Source organism: Chrysoperla carnea, chromosome X (assembly GCF_905475395.1).
Source record: "Chrysoperla carnea chromosome X, inChrCarn1.1, whole genome shotgun sequence".
In the NCBI taxonomy this organism is placed as follows: domain Eukaryota; kingdom Metazoa; phylum Arthropoda; class Insecta; order Neuroptera; family Chrysopidae; genus Chrysoperla; species Chrysoperla carnea.
In genome coordinates, this window is record NC_058342.1 from 33,275,317 (window position 1) to 33,285,149 (window position 9,833).

Consider the following 9,833-nt stretch of genomic DNA (forward strand, 5'->3'; position numbering starts at 1 on the left):
AAGATCCAAGAGGAAAATTCATTAATTGATGATAAATTCAAAAAATCACTGCTTATAAGGAAATTATTCAGAAAAATGAAATTAAGGCCTTATATGAAAACAGTTCTATTATTTTCCTTGAATATTTATAGATTTTCACATATTTCGAAATTCGTTCTCTTGAATTTCTACTTCGTGATGTATTTTCTGTTGTTTTTCTTTCTAACAACGATCGAAAATCTAAGTTAAACATTTATTGATACTTGGAAAATTTTGTTTAAACGAAAAATAAAAACTAAAATTCATTCTGAATATATTGCACATAAAAAAAGAAAATTTTCCAATGAAAATTATTTACATTTTTTTTTTTTTTTTTAATTAATACTTTTCATTTGTTTTGTATAAATAGAATAATACGAAAAACGTCGAAAATAATCGATAATTTTAATCTCAATTTTAAATTTACCGGGTTATTTATTTTAATCCACGGATCCAACTATCTTCCAAAATACGTCAAACAAATGCACACTGCCATCAATCTTTCGAATAATCCCAGCGATGAAGTTGTGGACTTCACTGCTGGCCTCTACAGAATCATATAGCTTCCTCTGATTAAAATAGCACCTCTCACTCAGAGACGTCTCGCTTGTGGGTGACAGCTTGTTTTCAAGGAATGCACAGAGAATCTTTTGATCTAGGTGCTAGGGACCCATCTGACCGATATTAAGTTTCCTGACTTTACCACATTGTAAAAAATTCCTAACGTTTCTAGGTCGATCGCCACCCTGATTTAAATTGACCTTGAAAGTTACACTTCTACCTCCTTGAATCCAACAAATTACACCTGTATTATTTATTTGTAATTGGCATATTTTAGGAAATATTTGAATCCGTTGATTAAGTTTGAATTCTTTACCTGGTTTTATTCTATAAAAAAAGTCGTTGCATAATTTATTCTTAAGATTCGTACACACTGAATCCGTTACACAATTCAAATCCGTGACCAATAAGGCATTTTCATTTACGGACGGATATGAAAAATACGTAAAAAATTAATTAAAAGAATCAACGGTATTTAGTGTGAATGAACCTTTATACGTATTCGTGTGAATTAGGAGACCTCAATTTAGCTTTAAAAATATTCTGGAGCTACGTAGAGACTCAATAGTTTTACAATTTTTTATTCCAAAAAAAAATTATTGTAAATTTGGTTTATTCTAAATTTCATTTCGAGCACCGTTCGAAATGTAACAAAAATTCGGACTTAGCACCAAGTTTTTGTGGAAGCCCTTGTAACTTGTAATAACCATGATAATATATTAAGCAATCCTATATTCTGGAAGTATTTGGTCGATTTTCGAGGTGATTGAAATTAATATCTCAAATACCATAGCTTTTTTGTCTTCGATTTTTACAAAAATCACTTTCCGGACTAACTTTGATCCAAGGAAAACGAAAATCATATTAAAACTGACGAAAAAATTAAGCTTTCTACAATATGGACTCTAGAATAATCCTGGATCTTTCGAATTACAGACAGAAAGTCACGCAAATCAAGTATACGGCTAATGGAGAAATCCAATGGAGCTACAGCTTCGCTGAAGTATATTTTGTCGAAATTTGAGCCAAAAAATTCGAATAATTTATTGATGCAGAGCTTTTTTCGATAAAATTTCTAAAAAAAACTATGGCGTCATTTTCGACAGACTTCTAAAAAAACTATGGCGCACTTCTCGACAGACGTAACGATTTGAGCAAAATTAATTTCATCAGCAGTCTTTGATTTGGGCCAATATCTGTGAAATATATGATCATGAATTTGTAGCACAGTCGAATCTAAACAAATCTAGCCTCAAATTTAATGCTTCAAAATGTCTGCCCCATTTTGAAATGTCTTAAATAACAGGTTTATCCCCCACCCTCCACCGTAATTGTGCCCATATCTGTATAAATACGACCATACTAAATTTTTTGGAATAAATAATTGTTTCGATTCCAAATTGAATGATTTTTTTGGATGTATGAAAAAATAAAATAAACTCTTGTAAAATGATTTTTAACGACGCAAATTTTCGCATGAATTATAAAAATTAGAATATGCGAACAAATTATTTAAACAAAAAAATAATTAAACTTAAAGATGAGAGAATTTGGCAAAAAGGAATCAAAATTTTCAAAAAATAAAAATTTTGAAAATAATAATAAAAATTGGATAAAAAGTACTAAAAGACTAACTGTCCTCATTCTGCGTGTCATCGTTCTCAACGAATTCGACGTGCGTGAATGGGAAATGACCTATTTTACCACGTAATTCACCCTCCCACTGACCATTTATATTGATTTTTGTTACTTTTATCATATCACCAACTTCTAATTTTAAAGCAGTCTTATCGTACGCATTTGGTACACGCGCCTGTTTTACGCGAGCCAGAGCCGGCAATTTTCTCTGCAAAAAATTACATTTTATAAATTAACTGTTCAAGGAAATTATATCATTTTGGGTGCTTACATTTAATTGACTTCGTCTAATTTGGGCTTCAACTTGTTGAGCTGCTTGATTCATTGGTGCAGGTCCTCCAGACCCAGGTCGCGAATTTTCAATACTTGAATGATTATTTTCTTCGTACTAAAAAATAAAATATATTAAAATTTAACGCCATATTGGTGAACTGATGGAGCCAATTATCGCGGAGCCATCGGATGGAGCCATCTTTTATGTCGGTTTATAAAGATTGAATAACTTTGAAAGAAAAATTTTAAAACATGTCTAATCGGTTGACAAGTGTCAAAGTTATTCTGTGTTTACATACCGACATAACAGATGGCGCACCCTGTAAAAGTATAAAATGAATTACTTTTTGTACGTAAGGTACTGGAATTGATCCAATTTGACCCAAATTATTTTGTGCAGTCCACCATTGATCCTCATCTTTGGATATAATTGTTAATATTTCACCTTTTTTAAATGGCAAATCATCTGAATCCTAAAAATAAAAATTATTTCCTTATCAAAACTATTTTCGAGGTTATATTTGAAGAATTTCACCGAAACTGAAGAATCCTTTATGCGGAGGGGCCACTTTACTTATCAAACTATGAGAGAGCCTAAAAAATACTTACCACTCCAACAAAATCAAATTTGGCAATAACTTTTTCAATACGATGTGTAGCCGGTCGAATTAATGGTGTTGTATCCAAATAATGTAATTTATAAAATGCCAATAGATTTGGTAAATCTGTGAAAACTTGATCCCCAATACGATACTTTGTTTGATCAGATTGTTGAATTTTATTTATTATATAATGGCTCACTTTACTGTCCTCCCTGTAAAATAAATAAGGCCTTTAAAAATAGAAACAACAGGATTACAATTTAATCCTTGAATTCGAATCACTCCTATTAAACTCATGATTGAAATTGAAAGTCTTAAAAGCCAATTCATTTGACTACTAAGGCAAATATTTTCTACGAAATTTCCTGATCTGAGAAATTTGTATGGAATTTCGACGATTTCTGTATTTATCATGTCAAAATTATCTAATAATAATCTTTGAATTTGATAAGTAAATTTCATAGTAACAATATTGATATATTAGTGATGTGCCGGAAATCCGCATCCGTTACTTTTATAGCAGATCTCTGTTTTACACAATTTAAAACCACATCAAATGAAATTTGCAGCTATAAATCAAAGATTCGTATCCATATTCGTGGATCTACATTTTTGGCGAATCGAAGTAAATTTGGTGTTATGAAAATCTGCAGATTGCCCAAGTTCCCACACCATACTTTACTTATCTTTTTTTTGAAGAGTGAGGTTATTCGGATGGATTTAGGAAAAAATTTCTGTAATAGTGTCCCAATCGGTTCATTTTTTCCGAGTCTTTTTTTTCGGATTACCATTCGGACACTATCGAGTGTCTAGCGTGAGTCTCACGTTAATTTGGAGTAGATGATTGGCGCGAACAGGATATTATCTAAGTTTATTAAGATTTTCAATGAAGGAACGCAATCACAGCGTTAACCAAAAAGTCAAAAAACCCACAGACCCGTGCTAACTCGATCCCATAAAAGCTCTGGCCAATCCGTAGATCAGTGAATGAACGCAATCACAAGATAAAACTATTAATTTTTCAATCAGCTCTGGAGACAATGTCTCATCTACTCTGTCACTGCCCAACTCTTGTCATGAGAAGATGGACTTACTTAAGCCAGCCTCTCTTTGACGACCTCTCCGACCTGGAGTCCATCGACGTCAAAGCTATCCTGCTGTTCTTAAACAGCTCCAAATGTTTCATGGAGTAGTGGCCGGGGATGGGCCAACCCTTTTTCGATATCACAACGGACCCTATGGTCTAAGTGTGTCCCACCCCAGGACAGCTACTCTAACCTAAATTAACCTAACCTAACCAGCTCTGAAAACGAATTCGCAATCTGCGTAAAAAATGCTTTGAGTTTTTACCAAACGTTTTAGGAGCTTTCGATAGCCGTTAGATTCACGATAGTGTCCGAATAGCCTTACCGATTTCCATTCAGTAAAAAAAGCCTAATTTTAAAGAATTTCGATTTATTATTTAAAAAACTACACACTCAATTGTTTACCACTTTCGACATCTGACATAGATTTATCCAACTTATCGTTTAACTGATTCAAATTTTGACAATCTTACATACCTGACACATAAAACAAAATCACCACGAATTGAAGCACTATCACGAACCAAAAACACTCCACCCTCTTTTTCACTCATTAATAAATCAGTTGCATCTTGTCGAGACATCGGTCCAAAATACCAGCTAACAAAATCGAACAAAAAAAAAGATTCCATAAATTTCTGTCAATCGTAACACACAAAAAAAAAATTGTACTCAGAATACAAACCTATCTTTATCGTGATGATCAAACGACCCAGCCATCGTGTTAAATTAACGAGAACAGAACAAAACAAAAGAAAAACACCACAAAATTTCCGATGGTTTTTCAAAATCGAGTAGCCATTTAGAGATGTGAGGTTACAAACCACATACAATTAATTAGTTAATTACTCCCTGCCACGATTATTAAATCAGACAAAAACAGAACTTATTATTTATGAGATTATAATAACAAAAAAAGTTAAAACAATTGATAATTCACATTTTTAAATTTATGTTTTGTTTTAAGAATTTCATTTTTGATGTTTTGTTGGAATCGTGTCGATGTTTAATTTTTTTTCAATTTGTTCATGATTCGTAAATAATTTCGATGACACTTTCGTTATTTTTAGAACTTAGAGATGTGTACTTTAGAATTTTTTTTTATTCAATATTATAAAATATGAAATTAATTAATCGCTTTTAATATGCGTGAATATAGCATTTAACGTTTTAGAAATTATAAAATGCTTGCTTTAAATCCGATTAAATATAATGCTACATTCACATGTGTGCGACTCTTTTAACTCGAATAAGGCTGTTTTAGTGTCATAAATATACTACGTAATTTAATAATACAATATACATCTAGGGAGCAAAAGTAAAGAATGTCTTAGATCTCGATTTCATTGTCGCCCGAGATGAAGTCGCGGATGACAAACATGAGCATACTATCTTTCTGCTCGACGGAGGCGGAAAGTGGCAATTTCGGTAAACATAGCGGGACGAAAGTTGACACTTTTCTCCCGGAGGGGAGAAAAATAAATTCCTTTAAAATCACAGATACCAATAAGATAAAACCGAAATTCATTATGGTCATTTACTAGCCATAACATCAGACGTTCTCTGGATAAGTTTCATAACTTTCTGAATACTCGCCATAATCCCTGAGCGATTGCATCTATCTTCAAAAGTATTTTCCAAAATGATTGTATCTTATGTCTTAGCCCACGTACAACCCTTAATCAACCCCATTACCTCGTCTTAATTCTAAAAGAGTTCACGACCTTTGACATCAGAGCCTACTTTGATCGCTACATGATATTATGGTATTAGTTTTTCCACTCTGTTAGAGGTTGATTTTCAGAAAATTACATATCCCATGATCGTCCCCTAAGTACAAGATGCAATTGTGAAGAAAAGTCAACGCGTATATATTTATCGAATTATACGCAATCGTTTGAGTTTTAGTTATTCGTAATTCTATTTGTATCATGTAATTGAGGCTTTATAAAATATCAGTGGCATCTATTAATGTCAATTTAAAATATGTTTAAGTACGAGTTAGCCGAGATTTTGTTTCAAGAAGGGTTAAATTTATTTGGAAATATTTCAATTTCTAGAGTTAAAATGTCGTTCGAAAATAGTTTGGAAAGAACCATAACTCCATTAGTTTCCCTTTTAATCGTATAGGTACTTTACTTCTGCGATTTTCTGTCTTAAATCCGAGACATCCAGATACATTTTAGAGACTGTAGCACAAAAAGTATAGATTTTTCGCCAATATTAATAAAATTTCTGTTTTTCTTGAATCAAAATAAGTCTAGAATGTGGTTTTCATGAAAATCATAGACGGAAAATATTTTGTATTTTCTTGAATTTTTCATTCCCTTAAAATTGTAAAATTTCGAAAATAGTTTTTTGTTCTTCTGATTTTTATAAAAATCTGTTTTGAGACTAATTTTGACTCAAGGAAATAAAATATAATGTTAAAAAATTGATCAGAGATATAATTTTTGAGATATTAGAGTCAAATATCTACCTACCATAGGACATCCAGGTTCAATAAGTCTATCTCTATGTCATAGAAATGTCAATTTACAGGAAAACACTCCATTTTCTATAAATAAATAAAAATGCACTTACCTTTTTCTCATTCAGAATAAAACATACATGGGGAATTACTTAAATTTGTTTTTAGAATTCAGAATATCTTTTTCATGATTCGGAACTTTTGCAAAGCAGTTATCAAATATTTATTATGTAAATTATCTCTTATTTAAAATGATAAAATACTGAATTTTTATTGATTAAACAGAATTTGAAAATAAATTCAATAATCTTCAGTGGCGGATTTAAACGATCGGCAAAAAATCAATTGCCCGCTATAGTATAGTCAACAAACACCATTTGGGAACGACCCTGATCTAGTTCTCGGAAAACAAGGTATCATTTGATTCGGAATGATATTTAGAAATTTTTCGAACACAAATGAAGAGGTTGTGGTACAAAATATCATGAATCTACGAGGCTGCAACGATTTTTATAAAAATTGGTATGTGGTATGGTCGTTTTCTCTCGGAAACAGGGGATTTCGAGGACGAAAAATCAATCTAGCTAGAATTCATTTTAAAAAAAATAACGAGCAAAGCTCGATCATCAAGGTACTTCGAAATTTAAAAAACCATCCTTAAAGAGCGGGAAATTTGCTTAAAAAAAGTCCTATTTCCCGAAATTTCCAGCGCCAATATTATTTTTCTATAAAAAGTAAATTTTTTTACCTTGAAAACTGGACGCTCCATAAGAATTGCCCTCTGGGTCCGTTTTTCTGAAATCCGCCACTGAATTAATCTTTTATGATTAAAGAAAAATGTATTAGGCAGTTTTTGCAAACAAAACTTATCATTAAAAATTGCAAATTTGTCTAAAAATTTAAAAGCATGTTTTGAAAGAGATCATTTAATATACAGTGTGTCGCATTTAAGATGAAGACACCCTCATACTTTCGTCATTTATAGGAATTTAGATTTGAAAACTTGCACAGCGATACAGGGGGATGGGTCACATAATTTAAGATAGTTAACAGATACCTGAACTTTAACCTCATCCTACTACAAATTGAGAAATTATGTGTTGTTGTTCAAGATTTCGAGAAAAATAAAAATAAGACACAAATCAATTGAAAATTTGATATGTTTTTCGATTTCTATATACAGCCTTTGGTTAAAATTTTCTTTTTTTTAATTGTAATACAAAAATAATACTTTTTGTTAATTACTTAACAATAAATTTTCTATTTTTAAAAACTAAATTTCGAAACATTTCAATTAATTCGTACAATCATCAACATAGAAAAACTTCCGCAACAAAGCTTATTTTTATTATTTTCTTTAATTCAACGCTAATTTTCCATATTTATTTAGACATTAGATTTTTTAACGGTAAATATTGAAAAATAGGAACTAAATTTAAAAGATGGCGTTTTTTTAAATGCAATGTGCATTTTCAGTCAACTACATTTATAAAATAAAACCACGAAAATGATCATTCAAACAATAAAACTAACCATAGCTTATTTTAACGGTCAAATAAAAACGGTCAGATTCAAATTACGACCTAGTTATTATATTTATAAAATTATACCTATTTTAAATCAAATCTCGAAAATGACCATTCTAATAATAAAACCGTCCATAAACAGTTATGGATAGTTTTTTTTTTATTCAATGTGCATTTTCGTTAATAGTGAGTATTTTTATGAAGGTTGTATTTTTTCGAGACTTTTGACTATTCCGTATATCTTGCATAAAATATTTGGCTAAATTCGTTGGAATTCGATGTGAACTTTATAGGATTGAAATAGAAATTAAATGGCATTTTTATTAGTTCAAATTAATTGAAATGTTCCATAAAATGTATATAATAACTATATAATATGAAATAAACTATATTAATATAAAATATAAATGCAAAGATGTTAAAGCACGTTCACTGCGGGGTTTTCATCAATTATCCTACATCTAGCACCAGTATTTTTAAACCCCCTTACAAAAAACCTTTCGAATTTGCTGCCATTTTTATATGGCATAAAATTTACAATGGAAACAGTGATACCTTTTACGCCAGCAATGAACGCATGAAATAAAATTTGAAAGTTAAAATGGACGTTAATTAGTAGAACGAAACTCAAAATGATTCAAAAGAGATCTTTTTTTGGGTTTAAACTATTTTCAATCACATTCAATATATACCCCGTTCAAAGAGCGAACAACTTAAAATACAAGATGGTCCATTTTAATCGACGGAATCAAATATGTCAGCTGCCAGGATCAAGATGGGATGTCGTTGATCTTGATCCTCAGAGTTATTTGATCCGAAGAGAGATAAGAGAACACTTAAAAATTGAAAATTTTAAAGTGTTCTTCTATTTTTCCCATAGTCAGATCTCCCGAATTAGGCATCAGATCGAAATTTGATAAAGAGCTTTTCCATTTTTCTTGATAAGCTTAATTTACTGGTTTAATTTTCTGCTATCAATAATAAAACAGCGTGTATATGAAAATATTAAATAATGAGAAGCATCTAATGCGTCACGAGTTTTTTTTTTTGCTGTAATTCACGTATTTGGATTCGTCGATTAAAATGGGTCATCCGATGTACTTGTACCCGATTAATTCAAAGTAAAAAGGGTAAAAACATGCATGTGTTGAAATAAAGAACTAAATTTTCAAAAAAACAAAACGGTAGTGAGAAAAAAACAGAGAAAACAAACAGTAAAACTAGGCTGGAAAAATGAAGGTTAAGTCGAGTACTTGTAAATTTTAATAAATAATTTTTCATAAAAATATAATTAAGTGTAAATTGTCTATCAATATTAATTGAGAAATAGTTAAATTTTAATTGACAAAAATATTAACTATATGTATTTATGTATAAATATTAGCTGTTTTAAAATAAATCAAACCACCGAAAATTATCATTCAATTCAAATAAAAACCGACCATAGTCCATAACGCATTATGGACGGTTTAAATACATTCAACGAGTATTTTCGGTATTTGATTGCGACTTTGAAAATATTATAAAAACGCATATGAATATAATTTTTTTTAAGAACTCTTTGAAACATTTACATTATTATTGACATTAAGTATCACAAAGTTGGTACCCCTTTTTAAAAAACAAATTTTTAAAAGAGTTCGTTTAATATATATGTAGT

General features: G+C 30.6%; 1 protein-coding gene across 4 annotated transcripts; it reads right to left on the minus strand.

Moving 5' to 3' along the window:
- Nucleotides 1-693: 693 nt before the first annotated feature.
- LOC123302775 (adapter molecule Crk) lies at nt 694-5,127 on the minus strand. 4 transcript variants are annotated; one of them, XR_006535553.1, is made up of 7 exons: nt 4,863-5,127; nt 4,655-4,777; nt 3,100-3,304; nt 2,835-2,963; nt 2,489-2,605; nt 1,688-2,425; nt 694-1,636 (listed from the first exon to the last, which is right to left on the minus strand). XR_006535553.1 is itself a non-coding variant. In XM_044885864.1 (6 exons), exons 1-6 carry the CDS (start codon nt 4,895-4,897, stop codon nt 2,210-2,212), a joined length of 825 nt encoding a protein of 274 aa, XP_044741799.1. In that variant the 5' UTR covers nt 4,898-5,127; the 3' UTR covers nt 694-2,209. The 4 variants fall into 4 exon arrangements, 2 of the variants coding, with proteins under 2 accessions (XP_044741799.1, XP_044741800.1); XR_006535554.1 differs by having other exon boundaries at nt 694-1,654; XM_044885864.1 differs by having other exon boundaries at nt 694-2,425.
- Between the last annotated feature and the right edge of the window lie 4,706 nt (nt 5,128-9,833).

What these genes read in the sequence shown, in the direction of transcription:
- LOC123302775 (XM_044885864.1), bottom strand. Translation starts at nt 4,897, where the DNA reads ATGGCTGGGTCGTTTGATCATCACGATAAAGATAG. An exon ending in GATTTTGTTTTATGTGTCAG is followed by an intron (nt 3,305 to 4,654) that starts GTATGTAAGATT and finishes TTTATTTTACAG; the next exon opens with GGAGGACAGTAAAGTGAGCC. An exon ending in CAGTACCTTACGTACAAAAA is followed by an intron (nt 2,606 to 2,834) that starts GTAATTCATTTT and finishes TTTATTTTTTAG; the next exon opens with TACGAAGAAAATAATCATTC.